Source organism: Chanodichthys erythropterus, chromosome 6, assembly GCF_024489055.1.
Source record: "Chanodichthys erythropterus isolate Z2021 chromosome 6, ASM2448905v1, whole genome shotgun sequence".
In the NCBI taxonomy this organism is placed as follows: domain Eukaryota; kingdom Metazoa; phylum Chordata; class Actinopteri; order Cypriniformes; family Xenocyprididae; genus Chanodichthys; species Chanodichthys erythropterus.
In genome coordinates, this window is record NC_090226.1 from 20,473 (window position 1) to 44,952 (window position 24,480).

A 24,480-nucleotide genomic window follows, 5' to 3' on the forward strand; every position below is an offset into this window, starting at 1 on the left:
CTTTCAGGCCTCGGTAGCATTTGCATAATAGTGTGTTTTTCTTAGATCTCATCGACCAACCAAAAAAAAAAAAAATCTCAAAAGAGGAAAATATCCCAACAGCACAAATTCTGTAATGACTTAGAAAACAAGTATTATTTCAAACAGTAGGTCAAGAGAAAAACACATCAGCCTTTACTCTGTCTCACGTGTCTCTGCTCAGTCATTTTATAAGGGGAAAAAGAACAAATCAGACATGGTAAAAAAAATAAAAAAAATTCACATGAAAACAAAAGATGCTACAAAGAAACTGCAAACGATATGTACAAGACCCTGTATTCCTTGAGACTATATGAACGAGCTGTTTGTGAGAGAATGAAACTGAATGGGCTCTCTTAATCTGCCTGTCTCGAGATTTCACATTGTTTCGAATCCCTGTGAATCATGGTGCAAAGTCAACAGCAGCGGTTTTTAAGGGTCTTAAAAAGTGCCATTAACATTCGACCAATAGAAGCGGTCCCTTGCCGGCGATGTCACCAGATCACACTGGAAATGCTGGTTTCCCGGGGCAACAGTGGCAGCATAGCATTGTTCACGTGCTGCTCCTCTATGGCCTGCTGCTGCTCGCGGGGCAGCTTCCCCTGCGCCCGCTGGCCGTTCAGGAGCGTCATGGGGATGTTGCAGTAAGTGTGCTGGTTGCCAAGTGATGACAGAGGCGGGAGGGTCCCAGAGGAGGGAATGTCATACTCGTAGCTCCTGTAGTAGTGCTTCTGTCGCAGCTGCGTGTGGTACGTGTTGTGGAAAGTAGAACGCAGCTCAGGGTGAGCGGTGGCCATGGCGGTGGAAGTCGCTGCGGCCATGGAGATTGCAGAAACTGTCTGCAACTCACCAAACGGGCCCTGCTCGCTGACATCCAGCACCTGCTCATGCGACAGCTTGGGCTCAGGCCGCTTAAAGGGCATTTCATACTGCAGCTGCTTCCAGAACTTGGAGTTGAGCTTGCTGCTCTTGGGTCCCGGCCACTTGATGACCGTTAGCAGTTTTATGGTATGTTTGAGAGCCTCAACTTCCTGGTAGTTCATGATTCCCCGCAACTCAGTGCATTCGATGAGGATGACTTTGATCTCTCCGGTGACCAGCATGTTCCGCAGCCGCGTCTCCAGCTCAAAGATGCTCCAGCCGCGCCTCACCACGTAGTTAGGCGTCATAACGATGATGAGACGTTTACTCTGGTCAACGCAGCGAGCAACGTCCTCAATGTAGGCTGAGAGAGAGAGAGAGGCAGAACGTCAGTAGCTTCCGTGTGTTAAAAATTTCAAACATCATTGTTTTCATGCAAATAAAACAGAAGGAAACACAAATCTAATGTGTCCTAAAAACTGCCATAACACAGCACTGCGCGTAGAGTAAAACTCTCTGCCAAAGAACTTCACTAATACAGTATGTGACAAAACAGCAGAATGACTCAATGAAAGAACACACTGAAAACACGGGACGGGGGAACAGGACAGACAAAGCGACATCAAACACAAATCCTGCTCTGACCTCATGGAGCCGAAGTCTCTGAATGAGGCAGTTTTATATATTGACCTAAAATAGCATTGATGAGAAAACGAAACTCATTCAGTGCTGCATTACTCTAGCCTAAGCCTGAGAAAAAAGAGTGAAAGAGAGCGATCTGTGTGTGTGTGTGTGTGTGTGTGTGTGTGTGTGTGTGTGTGTGTGTGTGTGTGTGTGTGTGTGTGTGTTAGATGACTAGATACATCCAGTCTAAAAGGTCTTATTATGTGAAACTGTGAACAGTGACAGACAGACTCTCTCTCTAGTCCTATTTTACAACAAATAGTAAAAACATAATAATGCTGTTCAACACTCATGCACCATTCTTTACCTTAATCACTAATGCACTTGCTCTCTAACAGAATAACTAGATACTCTAATTTTACACATTCAGAACATTATGGTGATCGGTTCAACCTAAATCAGCGCCATGTCCCAATTTCCCCCAAAGGTGTAAAAGCGTGTGAGTCAGATTTGTTGACACAAGTGGAAAAGGCTAAGGAAGAATACCTCTAAGGAGTCTTGTGTCATCCTGGAAATGATCATTGCTGAAACCTAGACATAGATATTTCAACATTGAAAGTCTGATCAGCTGATTCAGCATAAACTTAAAAAAAACAAAAAAAAAACATTGAGGACTTCCACAAGAGAAACTGGCATAACTGTAGGATTTTCAGTTAGAATCACCAGTTTATCCAGCTTAATATGGGACTGAGGGACTGCAGGGCTAACAAGGCTAACAGAGTAAAATAATGTACACTGTCCCACTCTCATTAAAGATCCATTACGAGTTTATCTCCTAAACACAAATCAATCCTTTTGTTTAGCTCTGATTACGAGCACCTCGTCCCATATTAACATCTAACAGTCCCCAGACAACAGACAGAAGTGCAGACAAAACAAACATGGAATTTTTCAAGTAAAAAGGGCAAGACAAATACAGTATATGTGTTGAATCACATGAGCAAACAAAAACACAAACATAAGAAATACAAATAATGTACAAGAAGCCTCATTGAAAGCACAGATATCAGATCTAAAATATTATTCACCGACCAAACAAATAAAAGCTTATCAAACAAAAGTAACTTGAAATGAAAATAAACATGAAACTTTCTCCATACAACATTCAACAGGATGAAGATGCAACTCTACACAAACAAAGACACACATATGGCTTGTTTCCACCGAGCGGTACAGTTCGGTTCAGTTCAGTTCAGTATCGGGATGGTAAACCCTGATCCGGCTTGTGTTTCCACTGCGAACAGTACTCTTATTTGATAGGTGTGGTGTATGCTGGAAAGTAGTGATCGATGTCGTTCTCGCGTGAAGAAGAAAGTTAAAGTAAACAACAATGGAGGACATACAGCAGCTTTGTTTGAGCAAAAGCTGAAGGCTGCAAAAGAAAAAACAGCCAAAAAATACACATTGTGTTGCAACGGTATTGTGTTGTCTTTCCCCTTGAAGCACGCGCAAGTGAAGATTGTCTGACAACCAATCAATGCTCTGCAGTGACTGTAGCTCCACCCTTTTGGTACTGGTTCTATTGGTACTATTGTGTTGTTACTCCAACGGAAGGTCCCGAAAAAATTGGTACGGTACTGTTTGGAATTAGGGTACCATTCACAACTTTCACTACAGCAAAAAATGCATACTGTACTGAACCGTACCGCTCGGTGGAAACGAGCCAATAGTCATACATGTTTACACACACCTTACAACTAATGAAACTTACTTCCAGTTGGGATCAAGTCCCTGTCAGGAATGAAGAGTTTATACCCATAATGCTTTTCCAGAACATCTGGCAGAATCTCCAATGCAAAACGTTCTTCCTCTCTGGTTTCCTGACTCCACTGATCTGGATCCACTTTAGTGTAGGACACGTACGCATCATAGTCTTTATTTTCTTACAACACACAAACAGAATGGAGACTCACAATTAAACAGTTCTTCACCACACTACGCATTCATAACTTGTATTAGCAGTATTTTTGATCCTGAGCAGTAGCTACAGTATTGCCTTCACATCTCGGCTGCGTTCATGAAGGATTGAGATCTCAAAAGGCTTGAATTTGGTACCACCAAACATGAAATATACTCACAAACCCCTGCCACTTAATTATGAAAGAGAGTTTCATTATGAAAAGCACTTTCGGTAACAGACTTTAAAATGATAGGTGTTTTCTTCACTTTATTGACCTTTGTGGATGAAATTTACAACGAGTTTAAGTAAATCTGCCTGAGGAAGTCTCAAGCGTGCCGCACTGTCCACTTCAAATGGACAAGCCCTGATTCCTTTAAACTTTGAGAAAATGGAAAATCTGTTTTTGCCTTCCTGGAGAGGCACAATTAGAGAAAGTTTAATAGTAAATTAAAGTCAAAGGTGTTTTACTGTCCCTCTGCCTTCTTATTTCTTATATTCCTTCCCCATCTACCACAGAGGACCAAAAGCAGAAGTTACATAAATGGTTTAAAGGAACTACTGATAGGTTGAGGATTATGGTGTTTTAATATTTATTCGTATATGCAATCAACCTATATCTGAGGGACAAAATGATGACAAAACCAATCAGCTAAAAATCCCTTTCTTGGGAAATGTTATTGTTATTGTTTCTCAATAATCTGACCAAATGTTTGGCTAATAAAGCATTTCAATGGCTCTTGCCTCTTCATTGATTAATTTATTGTGAAGGAAAAATTGCAACAATGATCCACCATAATGACATAAAAGAATTTAATGAATCTGTCTTTATCTAAGGTGTTCTATTCAGATTGTTAGAACTTCTTCATAATATTTCTTACCTCCATCCACATCCTCACTGCCAAAGTGATTTCTGTAGAAGAGCATGAGTTCAATTCTGTAACACTTATACAGGGACACCAAAAATATCAACATCAGCAGAATGGCTCCCAAACCTCCAGCTAACTCTACCGTATACATGAGCTCTGCTGAGAGAGAGAGACAGAAACAGAGAGAGACAGTTATAATATGCACAACATACATCAGCACACACTCACTCTATCAATGAACAAAGTGATGAGGTCAGATTCACACGTCTGTCCCTCAGCTCAAAGTGAATGAACATTTCATGTATTCCTCTATGTGTGTGTGTATGTGGTTAAGGTAACAATATCCATGACAATATCCAAAACCCTTGTCCTTGGGGGATCCAACGTGTGTGTGTGTGTGTGTGTGTGTGTGTGTGTGTGTGTGTGTGTGTGTGTGTGTGTGTGTGTGTGTGTGTGTGTGTGTGTGTGTGTGTGTGTGTGTGTGTGTGTGTGTGTGTGTGTGTGTGTTGCTCTGCTGAACACACTGACTGCTGGCTCGTGCACAACTACATCACTGTTGTGCAGGTCATTCCCGAAACACAGATGTCACACAGATGTGCCAGACCAAGAAGAATGAGTGCACATCAAGCAGTCAGGGGCTAATCACACCTGTCCAAATGAGGCCAACAGCAGCGATGTGTTTGTGATGTTGTTCTTCTGTCCTCGAGCTGAGTATCTGAGAAAGTCACTACTGCAATGTTAAATGCAAGAGGATCATTCACCTCGACTCGGCTGCAGTGGTGGCTGAAGATGAATGCTCTTTAAATGGGCAGAGTTCATGCTGCAACAGACCTGACAGACCCAGCAGACGTCGGTCTTGGGCTCTAGTGTCATGTCAGGTCTGCATCAGCAGCTTTGTTTATCGGTGGTGATATTTGAATTGTTTTAGAGAGAGGAGATGACGGCTGCTATCGCGTGTTTGTGTTCAATGTTCTGGAATGAAAGACGGAGGTGAGGAAATGGCCTCATTGATACAACAGATGCACCAGCTGTGGCTGCTGAGATGTGGCTGTTTTCGAACTCCTTGAACTCTCAATGTATCTGTTTGATGGACATTGTACCAGACAAATGTACCAGGATCAAATGTATCTCATGTGGAATTCTTGAATTCAGTCAGTTATGGATCATCTTCTGTTTGAAGAGACTAAACACAGGGTGAGAAAGGCATCAAAATACACAGATAGACACACAAGGAAAGGAGGGAAGCTAATGTGAGGAGAGAATGAAAAGTGATGAGTGAGGGAAACGGGCAACAGATGCTGTTAAATTGGCCTCAACATCTTCAACCGAAACAGAACAGTGCCTGCAGGCCTCATTAATAACTTACTATAAGCACTGATAGTGATTGTGATTATCAAAAGATCAAGAAAGCAGGAGACACACGAAAGTGAGTGTGAGAGAGAGAGAGAGAGAGACTAGTGTGAAGTATTTGCCATTTGTAGTAGCTGCGTTTACATTGAGCCTAATAATCTGACTGTAATCGAACTAGTAACACAGTCAGAATAAAAAAGTCACATGTAACCACATCGATTGGAATTAATTTGCCAAAATTTAATTCGGAATATAAGGGGTGGTTTAAACCTTTTCTAATACATTGGAGAGGACGTAAACACTTGATCAGATTGAAAACCAACACTGGAAAGTACTGCGCATGTGCAATGAAGTAATGGCGCAGTGACGTATGATGAATGGAACGAGCTGAATGGGGCGTTTTTGCTGCTTGATTAACATAAGCAGCACAACACAAAGCTTCATGTGCTCATCGTTTCCTAAATTAGGACCCAAAATATATAGATATTAAGTCTACTCTTTAAAACAAAGAAAAGAAGCAATGTAGAAGAATAGTCATTATGTGCAAACAGTATGAAACTGTCATGTCAAAAAATCAATTCTGATTTGAAGCTTGTGACATATAAACACACACATCAACCTGATCACTTTATTTAGTGGTCATGTAAACACTAGGTTTGGATTCAGTTCGGAAACAAAAGGTGTCCATGTAAACGTAGCTACTACTGTTAGCTAACACTTACACTTTAACATTTCCTTCCTTTTTTAATGCTTTACTGTGTTACATTACTGCAACATTACAGCTAGAAGGAAGTCAAAGTGTTGTGCAGACACGTCTGCTCATCAGATGACCTAGTCTGTAAGCATGTCAGATGGGTTTGTGGATCAATGATTCTGTTGTGTTGTGGTGAACAGCACTTTCCAGAGCCCAGTTTTATGGCAGGGCCCCTTTCTGACTGAAAGGTTTGCTACATTTCGGGTGTATCTTGGTGGACTAGCACAAACAAATGTCCAACATCATATATAATATAAGGAATGCTAGAACAACTGACAGACACCTCAAGCGTGGGAAGGACAGGACTTCTCTTTGGTCCACAAGCAGTTTCTGCCCTCCACCCATTTTGAGACTAAATTCCCAAGGTTTAAGCCAGGTCCGCCATAAAACATTCTTTAGGACCTTTTGGATGTGGCAATGGTGGCTGAAAGAAAGAGAAGCCACAAGAGTCCATTCATAACTATGTTTGAAAACCTTAAAACTGATGTAAACTACAACACATCCATTTCATATTTATTCAGAGAAATAAGTACTCTCAGTGACAGCTATATGTAGAGCAACATCTAGCACAAATTCGGATGTTAATGTACAAATCAATGCATGACAATCTTTTTCCATCTTGTTTGGATTCTGTGTTCAGAACATTTTTGGAAAGTGAGAAATGCATTGGTAAAAATTTAAAGATACTGTTCTAACTGTGAGCTTTAGATTATTCAAATGAGTTCCACAGGGGAAGGAAGGGCAGGCCACACTGTGTGTTTTCCCCTCTGATGCAGCACTAGAATGAAGTGCCAAATTGCAATCTCCTCCTCATTGGAAAGGGATAAATGTTCCCTTTCAACAGACACTCCAACAATCTTTTGATAGCACCAAGGTAAATTTCCTTGGCTGTTGCACCACAATCAGAGAAGGAAAGAGTCATCTGTTACTTTCACACTCACCTTAGGTGATGTACGCCCAAAACGCAAAACATAATTTGGTCATCTGATTATAACTCATCATTAAAACCCTAACCCTTGGAAGTGTGTGTGGGCAGAACGCCAAAACACAGAACAGGACATGTATTCAGGTGTTTATATTTCCCTCATTTTTAGAGTGGCTAAAAGTAGCTACTCTGAAAAGCTGAAAAAACAGTTTTCAGCCATTGACCCGTCATTCTGGACAGGCCTGAGGAGCAACAAATGTGCATCCCCCAAATGTGCGGAGGATCAACAAATGGCTGAGGATCTAAATCTAAACATTTCAGACATACACCAACACCTCCTGCGTTCCAACCTGCGCTTAAGGTCTGTGTGGAAGACGTGAGCTGAGTCTTCAAAAAACACAACACTAGTAAAACACCAGGTGAGGAAGTTCAACCTGCTGAAACAGTTCTACTCGGTCATCATCGAGTCTGTCCTGTGTTCATCTATAACTGTCTGGTTTGGTTAAGCTACCAAATCAGACATCAGGAGACTACAACGGACAGTCAGGACGGTTGAGAAGATTATTGGCTCCCCCCTGCCCAAAGATCTTTACACTTCCAGAGTGAAAAAAAGGGCAACGAAAATCACTTTGGACCCCACCGTTTGCCCTCTGGCTGGCGCTACAGAGCACCGACCACCAGAACAAGAACAGTTTTTCCCCGCAGGCTATATTCTGCCAGAACAATTAAAAACTCCTGTAATATACACTGTCTACAATAACTGTACATTTGTACATAACATCTAGAAATTGTACATTTGTAAATTACATAAACTGTACACTTGTAAAAAACATATCTGTACATTAATTAAAACAATTATATCTATTTTTCACTAGTTTTTTTACCACTATATTATATTGCATTATTACATTTTTGTTTTCTTATATTATTGCTATATTTCATCACTACTGTGTAATTCCTATGTATGTCTGCACCATGTCTGTACTCTGCAATGGAAGCTCCTGTGGCCAAGACACAATCCTTGAATGTGTAAACATACTTGGCAATAAAACTCTTTCTGATTCTGATTCTGATTTGAGCCGTTGAATTTACAAGACAAACAAATGTCAAGTGTTGTAGTGAACTGGGATCTGTCCATGTTGATGTATATTTACGTATAGAGCAATGAAGGCATGAAATAAACATCAGAGTGAAGAGTGAATCTCAACTGCAGCATAATCTGGCCAGCTTCATTCTCAGAGTCAATCTCTTTCATGTACAGAATGAAGAGGATCAGTCTGCCATCAAAGCCATTTTTCAGATTCAGATTTTAAAAGAGAAATTATGTAAAAGTATTCTCACCTAAAGGCAACTAGGTCTATAAGGGAAAAAAAACCTTAATGGTGCAGAAATATCCAGCTAGGCAGGGTGAAAAATGCTAAAAAGCATCATGACAATTTCACAATGAGCAAACACAGACATGGAAAAACCTGTCTGAAAAAAAAAGAAGTTTACAACTTTATTGTTTTTTAACAGATAATTCAAACAGTATGTTTATAGACAAAATCTGCGTTTTCCAGATAATAAATAAAAAAAACAAGCCAAAATCAGGAAGGATATTGGTTGCCTGAGACCACAGCCTGTCACATTGACCAATCATAACTGGATTTTACTCTAAAATCACTTTCATACTAAATTGCTTTTCATCAAAACTGAGATCTCCCGGTAAATAATCAGCAAGTGTTGAACTTGCAAATGAAAAGCTGCCTATACACAACGCATATTTAAACCTTTGTGATGCAGGTTCACCAATGTGAATGAATTGATTAGAAGACTATGGAACAGGAGGATGCTGACGGTAGCAGCAGTGTGTACTGTACATTCATAGAAAACACAGGTTTCAAACGTTAGCATCCGCCGCACAATCATCTTAAGTGTCTCTTACCCCTCTTGCTGAGCTGGATGTTGGCTTGTCGTCTTCCGTGGCCATTTTCCACATAACATGAATAGTTTCCCATGTCGCTCTCCTCCACGGCATCTATTGTCAGTGAGATGGACACTTCCTGCTCTCCCAGGTGCTCCCGAATAGTTCTAGAATGGTGGAGAGAAGAAGAGGAGAACTGTTCAACAACCATCTAAGATTCAAATCAAATTCACATGCTGAACGCAGCCTCTTCTGTGTCGTATAGTTCCTCCTGATACTAACATCTATTCTGTTAGCAGGCATCCTAACCCTAACCCACTGTCCAAAAAAACAGTACTCTTATTTTACAGAAGTTAAAACTGTTAAACCCTTTTTCATTACATATGAGACGAGTTCAATTCAGTTATAAAGAAGCACTCTAGAAAACAGTGATTTCATCGTCCAGATCAGTTCAGTTCTTATTCAGATAGTCTCAGTACAGTCAAATCAGGAATACTGCTGAATATTTTATGTTTGAGAAAGCTAACCCTTCATTTAAAACTATTTTAAATGAAACTAATTGTGTTTTTGTATAGTAACTCTACAGACGCACGGATATGAAAAATGTAAAACACTACTATCACGTGTCTTTTGCTTGTTCAGGGTGCAGTGGAGTGTACAGGAGTTTGTCATAGTGCTTATATGTACATGTATTGGCACAAATACAGTATGTATGTGCAATTAAGGAACTTTATAGTTATTGCACTGCACTGAGTTGAGCTGTATAATGACACTATGCTTTACCACAGAATTTGTTGTTATTATTGTGAAGCTGCTTTCAAAAATCTGTATTGTGAAAAGCGCTCTACAGATAAATGTGAATTGAATTGAAATTATTGATAACTACATCTACTCTTCAGACATAGTGACACACTGAATAAAGTGAAAAACAGACATTTACATTACGATTAAAAAAGACAATCCTACATAAAACACACACAAGACTGTCAAGCACTGTGGGGAAGAAAAATAACAGGTTTTGGAAGAGAAAAAAGTGTTTTTTCTTTGCAGCTGCCATGGAAACTACTGTATGTCTGTGGAGAGAGAGAGAGGATGATGAGGAATTCATGTCATTAAAGAAACATTGTTTCTGTTCTTGTTCAAAAAGAATATGGCGATGTTCTGCCCTCTTTGTGTTTGTGTTTGTTCCACACCATTACAGTGATGTCAGAGCAGGGTTCGTGTCAGTAATCACGGGCACAAATTAGACTAAGTGTTTGTAGTGGACCGAGCTGCAAGACCTAAACCTAGTGGATCTCAGGGCTGTTCCTTTAGCGCTCGATCACTGTACATTCTGGATGTCTCCAATACAGGGTTACAGATTCAACTGTACTGTCATTACTGTCAGCTCTTCTCTATTAGCAGGCCGAATACATTCAGCCACTGGCACGGTAACAGGCAGAAAATGACAAACTGGCCTTAGGATCAGTTCTAAATGACTGATAACTGACATGCAGACAAACACTCAACCACGGCATGAGCCATATACCATATTTATATAATGAAGAGCTGTTGATTCATTCTGATGGCCATAGTCTGTAGCCTTTAATCGTGGGGAGAGATGCATATGATGCTCGTGGTGTGTTTGTACACTGAAACATGTATAAGTGTTTTCTCTCTTCCATAAGGCTTCAGGTATGTGTATACCTTATCATGAGTCTCCTTTTTGCTACACTATATCTCAATTCATGAACTGACTTCAAGTAACAGGCACTTTAGATCTAGTTCAGGTGAGCCCAGATTCAGTCATCCGCTTTGACCCTGATACTCATCATGCGGCGATTAAGATTGCATATGCCTGAATTGAATTATTAATGGAGTCAATGAAATTTAGATGGAGATTACAAGAGAAAGAAGCTTGTCTGCTCATCTTGATCCAGACTGCTGAGGATTAATGGGATGCTTTTACTCACAAGGTCTTAACACTCATCTGATGGCCGCTGAACGACTCCAGCAGGGTTGAATCAAGGTGGATGTGAAGGATTCACAATGTCAGACGCGTGGACATGTGCGCAAACACGCAATCGTTTTGTTTATTTCGTTGCACACACAGATTCAGATATGGACAGCAGTTTTGAATCTTCTTGATCAATGAAAAGAGAGGGTGCCATTAGGATAAATTACTCACTTAATTTCACTTTCTCTGATCCGGCTTTCGTCCAGATCCTCAATGAACTTCTCTCCCTTCATCCAGTAGATGAGAGGACTCACATCCCCGCTGTAACCAAAGAACGCTCGGCAGGTCAGGTTCACAGGGCTGCCTGAAAAACATACATTACAAGAGAAGTCCATATTTATGTAATATCTATCAAAACAACATCTTTTACAGTCTGAGCCTCTTTATATTTGGTCTCTTTCGAGGAACAGAAGCTGCCACAAAGAGTGTGAGAGACTGTAATCTGACATCACAATGACCCTCAACGTGTTTCCAAATGTATACTAGACACACAAACACTCCAGGCCTTTGACATTTTTGCTATGTCCTTCTGTAGATGCTACACACTTTGACGGAAATACAGAGGTGCTGTAAACTCTAGACTCTAGAAGAATGAAAAACTAATGAGAATCTCCTGCACTGCACATTTGTAAAAATGAAAAGTCTATGAGGGAATTAATGAGCACAGTCCTGAGACTCACATCAGACTCATTTCTGAGCCACTGGAGGTCGCTGTGGTTCTACCTCTCACACATGACAGCTCAGAACGGCACAAATCTACCTTCAGCAGACATGTATCAGGGCAAATGTACTGCCGCACACACAGTCCAAACCATCTGATGCACAGTGATTCATAATTCAGCTATGCTTCCAATCTTCAAAACATAATATACTGAAATTAAAGCTAGCTTTATGTCTTTATTTCTTTCAGATTTTAGTTGATAATGTATTATGAAACAGACTTAATTCTGTGTCCTCAGGTTATTTTATCTTGTGTTTATGTTTGTCAGTTGGGGACAAAATTTAAATTTCAACCCATGATATAATTTTGTAAACAACTTATGATTAAAAAGTGGATGTTTCAAGAAAAATCTGCATACAATTTTATTTCTGAGAAACTCCTTGAGTAAAGTGCAGGTATGTTGAATTACACTGAAACTGTCAACTCTATTAGTGTCTGAAAGCACAATGAAAGGCCAATGTTTTCAAATGTACTCTTTTAGCCGGACATGGTTCTCCTGTCCTGAGCACAGTTAGCTAATGGTATGGAGAACGCACTAACCTCGTCGCACTCAGAATCGTGCAGTAATTCATAAATATAACAAATGAAACCATGACCATTACAGTGTACTGTTTGTGTATAAATTGGGAAACCGGAGCAAGCACATCTTAGTTAATCGGGTCTCCGTGGTGTGTTAATTGTGTTTTGTCTGTGCTGGTTTCTATTCATTCACATCCAGCGGAGAGGATCATCCGGACGTCTGAAAGCTGCTCTGCTCATTAAAACGCTGTTGGGAGCATTTGTGCCATCATAATGCCATAACTGACCTCCTGTGTCAAAACCAATTTAGAGAGAAAGAAAGAAAGAAAGAGAGAGAGAGAGAGAGATGAATGAATGAAACTGTGCAGGTGTGGTTGTGTCAGTTGTTTTCCTGTGACGTTTCTACAACAATTTAATTCCACTAACAACCATCCCCGGTTTAGTGGCCGTTCACTTTATTGCTCTACTTTATGTCTGTCCTAGGCAGGAGTTTAAGAATTCAGATTGTACTTCCTAAAAAATAGCTTGTCTTAAAACCGTGGGCACTTAGGCCTCCCTCAATCCATTTAATTAAAACAATACTATAAATTACAAGCAATTCTATCAGGGAGAAGGTAAACCGAGAGGAAGCTAAATTATGACCTTGTGGTGCAGGAGCATTTTCAGCCGTGCTGCATAAATCCCTGACAGGAAGTGCTGACATGTCAATCACCGGGCTTTTTCTTCCCAGAGTGCTGTGCACAGATGGAGTATCGTGTACAAGTAGAGGTTTCACGGCCGAGGGGATTTGGAGATCGGGTAATGACTTGCACCCTACTAAATACATCCTGCAGAGGCCGTTTGTTTGACTCCGTCACGTCGGTCTGTCTACCTGCTGGAACTCAGGAAGCCTTTCATCACACATTTCTCTCCACTTTTTCTTCTACTCTTTCCATTTCTTTTCCCTCTTTGCATGTCCCACTCACGCGTTGTTCTCTCTGTCTCGCTCAGCGATTGCTTCAAAGATCTGTGTCTGGAGCGGCAGATTCAAGCATGATTGGTTGAGGAATCTTTTCTTCAGACTGGACTAATCACTTCTGATGGGCACATGACAAATGTGTGTATATGAACGGCTGCCTGAACACAGTACAAACACAAGCAACACTATCATGTTTGCGCTAAATGGAGTCTAAAAGTTCACCCCAAAATTCAGCTAATTAAATCACTCTCATGTCATCCTACACCTATAAGAACTTTGTTCATCTTCAGAACACAAATTAGAATATGTTAGAATATAAGATATTTTTGATGAAATCCAAGAGTTTTTTTTATTATTATTTTTTTCCATAATAGAAAGCACATTCAAGGTCCAGAAAGGTACTAAAGACATCGTTAAAACAGTCATGTGACTGCAGTGGTTCAACCTTAATGTTATGAAGAGACGAGAATAAACAAAAATAATGACTTTATTCAACAAATTCATCTCTACGCTGTCAGTCTCCTACGCTATTTTTGTTGCAGCGCTTCCATGTTTATGTCAGAACGCCGGCTTAGTATTGGCCAAGGCAGATCACGTGTTCAGTATGACGCATGCGTGTGATCCTGACGCTGAGAACTTTCAGAAAAACAGAGCAGCTGTAGGGAAGTCATGATGTTCATCTGTGTGTGTGTGTGTGTGTGTGTGTGTGTGTGTGTGTGTGTGTGTGTGTGTGTGTGTGTGTGTGTGTGTGTGTGTGTGTGTGTGTGTGTGTGTGTACTTGTTTTTGTGAAATATCAGGACATAAATGTGTATAATGACATGGGTATGACATGGGTATTACAAAAAAAGGTGAAATATGAGGACATTCAGCATGTCCCCACTTTTCAAAAGGCTTATAAATCACACAGAATGAGTTTTTGTGAGAAAGTAAAAGTGTGCACAGTTTCCTGTGAGGGTTAGGTTTAGGGTTAGGGGTAGTGTAGGGGGATAGTAAATACGGTTTGTACAGTATAAAAACCATTATGTCTATGGAATGTCCCCACATTTCACAAAAACAAACATGTGTGTGTGTGTGTGTGTGTGTGAGACAAAGAGAGGATATACAGTAGTGTGAAAATGTTCAAAAGCACATCAGATGATTTTTCTTTTGTTTAAGTGTGCTGGTATGAAATATCAGTCTTAGAGTTCCCACCATTCCTTTTGCATATCTATATACAGTATAGTCAAACTGTCCAGGACTGAGCAGAAAACACTGCAGTACTGAACACCTGAACAGATCTGAATGCTGGAGAACACTGAACCTTCACACAAAGGTTTCCTAGGCAACCCTGCTCAGGTTGAGTCAAGTGGAAGAACAATAGAAGCAGCTCGGCTTCTTACACATAAAAGGATTAATTATTACCCGCCGTCCCCCAAGACCAGAAACAGAAAAGGCTGATTGGAGCGCCGAGCACAAGGAGGGCCCGGAATAAATGCTCCCACCACAACGACTTAACGGGATTCCAAACATGACTGCCTTCCACCCTGACAAAAGAAAACAGCCTCCCAAACTTTCGCATAAATGATGCTAATCAACAATTAGACTGTTTCTGCTGCGATCACAGACGCATGTGCGTTCCCTGTGTGAGCGCTGAGGGTCTCGATGCTGTCACCTTCGGACGGTAACTGCTCTATTCTCTGGTCCAGTGTGCAAGCCGAGGAGAAGTGCACACAGATGGATATTAATATCTGTCACACTCCAGCGTTGAACGTCACACCACTGTCCTCAGCGCAGCATGGAGGCCTGATTTCTTCTGCACAGATAGAGCTGAATGAAAACAACACTCAAATCATTCTTAAACGTCGAGTTAGTTCAATACTGTATTAGGACTCAAACTCGATAATGACGCAGTCTAAAAAGGATTTCAATTAAAAGAGGGCTAATTTGTCATTGTGTTACATGTTTGTGGAATGTCCTACAAGGTGATAGATCACTTTTGATGCTTCATTTGTAAGTCTTGACTAGTCGACCTCTCTCCTGCAGAACTCCAGACATTATCCCACAGTGCCACATGTATTTGAGGTCAGGAAGCAGCAGAACACCTGCGTCCCTGGATAAGGATGCTTGTTGCTGCAAAATGAGTCACGGCAGTAATTTGGTTGAGCGGAGCTCCGGCAGCTGTGCGCGGCAAAGATCAGACAAAACAAACGAATCCGCTCGTCTGCACCTCAGGAGAGCCTCTGTAGTAATGGATCTCGAGAAGCGCTACTGCAAACACACTTGACAAAATCTCACCGCAGAGCGACTTGAACACCAAAGTGAAGATTTGACTCTGTATGACCATCTTAAAATGAAGGCAGTTGATCTGATACCATACTGAACCGTAATGTGTACTGCTTTAAAAATGTAGAATTGTTAGCAAACAACCCAAATATACAGGCTTAAAGAGTTTAAAGTATGTTCATACATTTATCTCCTAATTAGTTAATACTGGACCTGTGGAGATTTTGTATGTCTCTCTTTTTTAACACACCTGATTCAGCTCAAAATTGAGACACATGTTTTCACAAGTATGCAAATCAGTTGCTCTTCCAATTCAGATTTTATCCAGAACTCCCAGACTGGTGACCGTTTCGTGTCAGGGAGGTTTGAATGGGGCATAAATGAACAATCACCTACACCTGGCTAGGGATAATGTTAGTGACATCACAGAATCAGATCTCTCAAAAAGCCACTAATAATAATCACAGAGTTCCCATAGCAGTCAAATCCAGTTCCCTACAAGTTATCAGTGGTCGTCTGTGGCTTTTTGGAAACTGAACATTTAAAGAACAATGAAAATACAGTATCGTTACCCAAAGCAGGCGGGTCCATTCACTGGCAGCATCTCTTAATAGTGACCTTGAGGATCAAACCCATGAGCTCGCCGACACACTCAGTTAAGCTGGGAAAGCAAAGCTCTTATAACAAACTGTAACAACTTGAATGTTAAAGTAACTCTTTATCTACAGTTATAGCCCAATGTTTTAGGGAAGCGATATTGTTTCTCTGTAGCAAGCAGTAACTGGCTGAGAGTTCAAGAAGCCTGAAGTGCTACTGTGTAATACGTAAGCCGACAGGGAAAGGCTTCTATTTAAAGGGGTGGTTGATTATGATTTGACTTTTTTAACTTTAGTTAGTGTGTAATGTTGCTGTTTGATCATAAACAACATCTGCAAAGTTACGACACTCAAAGTTCAATGCAAAGAGAGATATTTTCTTTTACAGAAATCGTTTTTTAAACAGCTGGGACTACAACAAGCTTCTTCCTGGGTTAGTGACATCACTAATCATAAAATTTACATAAACCCGCCCCCGAGAACACTCAACAAAGGGGGCGGGGCCATGTTGGGCTGCTTTAGAGAAGAGGAAGAGTTGTTTTTGTAAATGCCGTCATTTTACGCCGGACTGCTTCACAAACGAGGGTCAATTCAACACAAAAGATGAACATGACGGCACATGCTAGTGGATGAGTTGAATCAACTCCACAGCAACTACATCAATTTATCCACTAACCATTCAGAAACGTCTAAAAGTTGTAACTTCTTCCTGAGTCTCTCCATCAGTGTCGACTCCGGTTTGAACAATATAAGGCTGAACACTTTCCTCATTTTGGCTGCGTGAGATTCTCCAGCTTTGTTGTTGTTGAGCTGTTAAAGCTCCGCCCTCTTCTGGAGCAGCAGCTCATTTGCATTTAAAGGGACACACACAAAAACGCCGTGTTTTTGCTCACACACAAATAGAGGCAAATTTGACAAGCGATAATAAATGATCTGTGGGGGATTTTGAGCTGAAACTTCACACACACATTTTGGGGACACCAGAGACATTATAGGTCCCCTTTAAGACAATCACCTTGGCACAACAGAAACTCACAAATAACCTTTATATTTTTGGAAATTGTAAAATTTCTGCCTCTTTAGGGTTAGAGTAAGAGTGAGTTTCAAACTATGGATGAGATTAAAATTGTTTTCATCAGCATCCTCCAACAATTCCATTCCTAAAAAAGAGGCCTCCGAGAAGGATAGAACAGATTCCACAGCTATTATTAATAATTACAGTGCCTTTTAAACAAACATTTTTCATTTGCTCTTCATTTAATATAAATGCATGATAGAGAAAGTCTATCTAGCAAGTCAAGGAAAAAAAAAATAAGAATAATAATTAAAGCACTAATATCAAGTGCAAAACTCTTGTGCAGTTAACCTATTGGACAAACAAATGTTCCCTCTCATCTCTCTCCATCGGTCCATTAGAATGCAATTTCGCTGCGTAATATTGCGTAAGATGGTTTCCGCTCTCTCTAATCCTTCACGCTCATTCTTCTTTAACGGAGGTATCAGAACTTTAAATGAGTTCCAAACACCCCCATCCCCTCTCAAGCTTGACATCTCCTCAGCACTTCCCCAATAAACACCCTCTCCATCTTATCTCCAACAGACCATGCCTGCCCCATCACACACAGGAGGGCCGCCGCTCTACAGCCCTAATCGCAGCGCTAATGCTGATTACAGCCGCGGCCGCGGTCCAGAGTCTTATCGCTGCTGCAGGGACACGCTAACCAGCCGGAGGACGGGGATGTTTTCTCCACCAGCGGGGTCTCGGCCCTGTTTATTTGCTTCTCTTCATTCATTCTTCTCTCCTCGCTCGTTTCCTGTCACTCTTCCACGCTGCAGCGGCCAAAAACCTAGTGAGGTGTGATAGTGAATCGAGTCTTCGCACGGCACAGTGTTTGCGTGGAGCCGCTGTCTATGCAGAGAACTGGTCAATTCTGAGACAGAGAGAGAACGAGTTATATAAACTGCACTCATTTGCGACTAGTGATGGAATTCCTGATAAATTAAGTCAAAGCAAAGTAGTAATAAAGGTGAGAAAATTCATTAAGCTGAAGAAAAGAGCTGTTAGAGTGTGCTGTTAACACAAGCACAAGATTTGATGGGTTCCCCGGTGTTTGTGAAACGCACAGATGATTTTGCAATGACAGGGAAAAAATACAAAAAGAGTGCAAGAGAGAGAGAGAGACAGATGGGGTCTATACATGATCAATGAGGAGTTAAGAGGGAACTTGCTTGATCCAGACAGGGAGAAACAAACACTTCAAACAAAGTGGAAACAACATCTGGAAATCTTAATCCACTTAATCAAAGAAGTTATTTATTTGATATTTGGTAACCGTATTCATTATTAATTAGTTGCTTATTAGCATGCACATTACTAGAATGTTGGCTGTTTATTAGTACTTATGAAGCACATATTAATGCCTTATTCTGCATTACCATATTCTACATTCCTTAACCTTACCAAATATCTAAAATAAACAACTACCTTATTAACTATTAAAAAGCAGTAATTAGGAGTTTATTGAAGGGAATTATTTGATGTAAGCCAAAGATATAAGAATTAATTAATTCTACTTAAATGAAAATGTAAATGCATTATACAGTAGCAGATGTAATGTGCTCAAAACTCTATATCTAAACACACCCATCAGTCTAAAACACTCTTAAATACAAGGAAAACCTGTCACGGGCACACAAGAACAAGATGTTGAGATCCAGTTGCAGCATAAGTATTTATTGGGGAATCCAGAAACGTTAATCCAAAGGCAGGCAAGGGTCAAAATCCAAAATATCCAGTCCACAAAACACAACGCCAGAGAAACAAAACGGTGCACGTAACAAATACAATAAACCACAACCAAGGACAGAAACAACTCAGTATAAATAGACAGACACTAATAACATAATACAAAACAGGTGTGTGTAATGAAGTGATCATGAGATAATGAGTCCGGCAGTGCGTTATGGGTAATGTAGTGAATGCAATGGGTGGAAATGAGAGTCCGGGATGGAGTGCCCTCTAGTGGCTGATAGGGCACTCTCACTGGTGATCGTGACAAAACCGATAAAATTTACCAGACCAAATCACTGAAAAAGAATCAGAAATTAAATCTTTCAAATCCCCCAAAAAGCTGTGGTCCCGATAGCATTTTAAATGAAGTGCTTAAATATACATTTTCAGATCAGCCGTACAAAAATGATTCAATTTCATGCTCAGGTTTTTGTCACTTTCCTGAGATCAAATGAACCACCTGAAGTATGGAAGCATCTGTGCGAAGTCGTTCCTACAGTGCCTACAATTTACAGACATCGGATCATATTTGTACTAGGGATGCACCGATGTATCAGCCGCCGATATTCATCGGCCGTTTTTTGCTTAATTCACAACCATTAGCTTTAGCAGGAGAAAAGCCAATATAACACACCGATGGTTTATTAATGAGCTGCGTGAAGGCACTGAGCTGTATAATGACTATTGCGTAATCCTAGCACTGCTGTCTGTGCTTTAATGCTAATCAAATAACAAACAATCGCCCACTATTCTTGACTAAGGAACTTTTATAACTTTTATAAGTGTAGCGGATCCCATCCAAATAATAATGAACAAAACTTTACTGATGTTTTATAAAGTTTATTGCGTCTGTTTTCACTCCCAAAAAAATCACCATAAGAGCTAAAGAAGAAGTGAAAATCTCTCTCTCCGTTGCATCATCCCAAATTGACACATAAATAACAATACCAATTTAAAAGTCTATTTGCAGCCATCTTGTTCTAGCTAGAGCAGGGAAATCCATCCAGTGCAATCATAGAGGGATTTTCCACTGATGACTAGATGGAGCAAACGAATCAAAAGTCCTTAAACACAACAGGACCAGCCAGTACTTCATCTACTTCAAGATGCACTGAATCCATTAAAAAGAATTTAACATTTACATAGTCTAAAAATACAGGAAAATAAAATGCTTAAGGAAATTTATTTTAGTATAAAAAGTCATTTTTACCTATTAACCTGTTACTCAGTTCATTATATTCAGCAGACTGAATAGGTCCTGTAGAGTAAATTACATTGCCTGGGCAAATTGAGTGCCAGTCACAGGGCCAATCACAATCAACAAAGTTTACTGGCGATTTAAAACAGGTTATCATCCAACGTAATGGCAAATAGTCTTTCCAACTAATCTAAATCTATATTTACATAGTATAACAGTAGTACATTTATCTCCATTACGTTTCCCGCATTGTCCCGCAAAATCACATCTAAGTCCTGCAATATATATTTTCATTTTTCTTAATAAGGTCCAGATTCGGGTTCCAGTAATTTATTCAAAATTTGGAAATTAATCTATGGAACAATCCCCAACATACACATGTAGGCCTAATATTCCAAACACAGGGAATTTGCCTGGCTGTCAATGAACGCAAGATGGGCTTTAAAAAAAAAATTCAAATTAGACCCAGCTCAAAATATTGAAATCAGTAATTGAACCCATTGCATTGTGTAGAGTCCATGAACACAAACAGACTGGGAAAAATGGGACACGCACCCAACTGAAATTCTACATGCAGATGGCTGTAAAAGCAGATAAACACCAAACTCTGTATGAAAGGCTGAAGCAGACTGTGTTAGTTTTCACTGCTACGCTGACGATACTCAGCTCTATATTTCCTCGCGCCCTGACGAAACCTACAAATTCACAAAACTAACAGAATGCATAGCTGACATTAAAAACTGGATGACAAGAAATTTCTTATTATTAAATTCAGAAAAAACTGATTTCCTAATCTTTGGACCAAAAACTTCCTCACGAAAAAACCTTGAATACTCTCTAACACTTGACGGGTGCTCCATTAAACCTTCGTCCTCAGTTAGGAACCTGGGTGTGCTCTTTGATACCAATCTTTCATTTGAAAGTCATGTTTCTAGTATCTGTAAAACCGCCTTCTTCCATCTAAAAAATATATCTAAATTACGACATATGCTCTCAATGACAAATGCGGAACAGTTGGTTCATGCATTCATGACCTCAAGACTAGATTATTGTAACGCTCTACTGGGTGGTTGTTCTGCTCGGCTTTTAAACAAACTACAGTTGGTTCAAAATGCGGCAGCTAGAGTTCTTACTAGAACCAGAAAGTATGACCATATTAGCCCAGTTCTGTCAACATTACATTGGCTCCCTATTAAACATCGTATAGATTTTAAAATCTTGCTACTTACTTATAAAGCTCTAAATGGTTTAGCTCCCCAGTACCTAAGTGAGCTCTTGGTGCATTATAGTCCTTCACGTTTATTGCGATCTCAGAATTTAGGCCAGTTGATAATACCCAGAATATCAAAATCAACTGAAGGCGGCAGATCCTTTTCCTATTTAGCACCTAAACTCTGGAACAATCTTCCTAGCATTGTTCGGGAAGCAGACACACTCTGTCAGTTTAAATCTAGACTAAAAACACATCTCTTTGCTCTTGCATACACATAACACATTACCAATACATTAACATTTTTCAAATCCGTTAAAGGATTATTACGCTGCAATAATTAGGTCGGCCGGAACCGAGAACATTTCTTATAACACTAGATATACCTGTACATCAGAACAAGAATGGCATCTACGCTAATATCTGTCTCTCTGCTTATCCTGAGGTTTGCCGGGTGCTGGATCCAGGCCGTATCCAGGTCAGATGGAGAACCTGCGTCTGGACCTGACTACAACGTAGCCCAGGATCCCCGTATCCGCTTACATATATTTATATATAATCGATTTTTAATCTCTATAATAAAAATGTACAATTCAGATTTTGATCTCCATATACATTTACATATATATATCTTCCAAGGGGTTTTTTCCCTCCTAGGACTTTTTTCCCAGTGCTAGCACGTTGGGTTTTTCTCCTAGGGGGTTTTTTCCACCCCAGGAAGTCAGCCGACATTGGCTTAATGTAGCACCATCTTGTATATGTTACATATTACCACGCTTGTTTGTACAGTTTTAACCACTTCCCTTTTTTTCTGTGCTTCTAATATGTAAAGCTGCTTTGAAACAATTACCAATTGTAAAAGCACTATATAAATAAATTTGACTTGACTTGACTTGACCCTTATTATTAAACATCCAAAAACAATTTATGGAAACACATCAAAACAAGTGATCCCTGTCCCAGGAGCCCGCTCAGTGTAACGGTGTGTCACCACAGGCAAAAGAGCTGGTTTCCAAATAACAAAAGGTTTAATAATAACTCAAACTTAAGCAACACACATCCAAGAGACTACAGTGACAGGACAAAGAGTGAACAAACCCAGGAGTACATATACAAGAACTAATGAGGGAACTAATGAGCTAATAACAAGACACAGCTGAACTGAAGACACAAATGAGTAACCAAGGATACAAATAAGTGGCGGGAAACTAAGAACAAAAGGAGAACATGTGACAAACAGAACATGGTGCAAAAACAGACATACGTGTAACACTCAGATGCAGCGACCCAACCAAACTATATATATATATTAGTTAGCAGACAGAGCTCACCAAATCTCAAAAGAAACTAGAAACTGATTATAGTAACCAACCCAAAATAAAGAAAAACTGCAATTGCATACAAGAGAGCGAGAGAGAGAGAGAGAGGGAGAGTCGGAGCTGCATTTCCTGTCTCAATGCACAAAAGAACATGAATCTTACACAATTTCCAGGATTACAGTAATAAAGATAAACTCTCTTTTAGGAAGAGAATGTGAAACAACAACCCGAGGAGCAAAGCAATAAGCTTTATGTTCCACTTGATCTTTTGTTCATTCAATATCTATATTTTATATCTTTTTTAACACACGTTTCTTTATTTACAGTTCAATTCATAGAGAGACATGTACTCGGGCTCTTCAGCTCTACCCCGCTGTTGTGATGTCGGAGCAGGTTCACTGAGCCGTCCTGCATAGAGGGGTTAAAATGCTTCTTCAGGGACGCTTCTGTCTGTTTAACGTATCTATGTGATGTGCAGAAGTTCAATATTTTCAGAGCAAACATGAGATTCCAGCACATAGATGACATTCAGCTTCCCCTCAGCCCACAAGTTATTACTGATCCTTTAATAAATAATTATTCTGTCTTTCTGGTTTCATGTGATGTTCCAGCAGTTGATCCGTGACGGTGCGGCTGCAGTAGTGCTAATGCTCAGCGCTGGCACTGAAATCTTTCACACAAAACCCAATCCAGCAGCAGACACTGTTCTAATGAGCCTACGGGGGCTCAGCAGGTCCAAATTCCCATTTGACTTCACACAAAGCTTTTCCTACAAGCAGGTAATTGGCCACTGATAGGGACCATCTCTACCTCCGGTGACACCTCGACATCCTGTTTGCTAAGTTACGCCGCTTCCTGGAATCGGCCTGTCACTCGCCAACCATAGTGCTTGCGTTGGCACAAAACGCCTGACGTCTCGAAAATGTGCCCAACTTTAGGCACGAAAAGGGCTTCATGTGAGTAGAGGAAAACTCATTTCACTGCTGATCTGCAGCACTAGCAGAAAACGGGAAAGAAAGAGAGAGGGACAGACAGAGAGAGAGGGTTGGAGCTGCTCCGGTATACCAGCTTTAAGCATATTTAAATCTACTTTCTTCAGCAAATCCAATACCTGCCACATTAAAATAAAGTGCCTTTCTCCAGAGCTCAGCTACAGCATGGAGGAAAGATCCATCGGGGAAAAACTCTCCAACACACAGAAGAGAGATGCTTTATATCACAGGACAATCAAATTCCTGCTGGAAATGCCATTAGTCTTTCAACTTTCTCTCTCTCTCTCTCTCTCTCTCTCTCTCTCTCTCTCTCTCTCTCTCTCTCACACACACACACACACACACACACACACACACACAACACAAACACTTTGTTCATCCATTCAAAGTTAAAACTAGATCAGCCCCACAAATGATTTTACAATGTCAGTGATTTTATAAACTCAAAGAAATCCAACTATTGCCAGATGCTAATGTTTTATTGAGTGTGTCTAGAAATGATCACGGCTGTTGTGCAGCTCCGTGTCACCAGAGGGTGCTGTGGCCATGAGTGAACCATAGGTGCACACACAAACACACTTACGCACAGGCACGTATGAACATGCGCACATACACGTATGCATTCTGTATTCTATTTCACTTTTTTATATAAAACA

The 24,480-nt window shown here is 40.3% G+C and overlaps 1 protein-coding gene across 1 annotated transcript in view; it reads right to left on the reverse strand.

Moving 5' to 3' along the window:
• Nucleotides 1-244: 244 nt before the first annotated feature.
• il1rapl1b (interleukin 1 receptor accessory protein-like 1b) overlaps nt 245-24,480 on the reverse strand; it is a 134,680-nt gene continuing 110,444 nt past the window's right edge. Inside the window, exons 6-10 of the mRNA XM_067387023.1 lie at nt 11,429-11,561; nt 9,283-9,428; nt 4,342-4,485; nt 3,275-3,445; nt 245-1,243 (exon numbers count right to left, since the gene is read on the reverse strand). Coding sequence (XP_067243124.1) covers nt 513-1,243; nt 3,275-3,445; nt 4,342-4,485; nt 9,283-9,428; nt 11,429-11,561 — 1,325 coding nt within the window. The 3' untranslated portion in view covers nt 245-512. The remainder of the gene's footprint in view (nt 1,244-3,274; nt 3,446-4,341; nt 4,486-9,282; nt 9,429-11,428; nt 11,562-24,480) is intronic.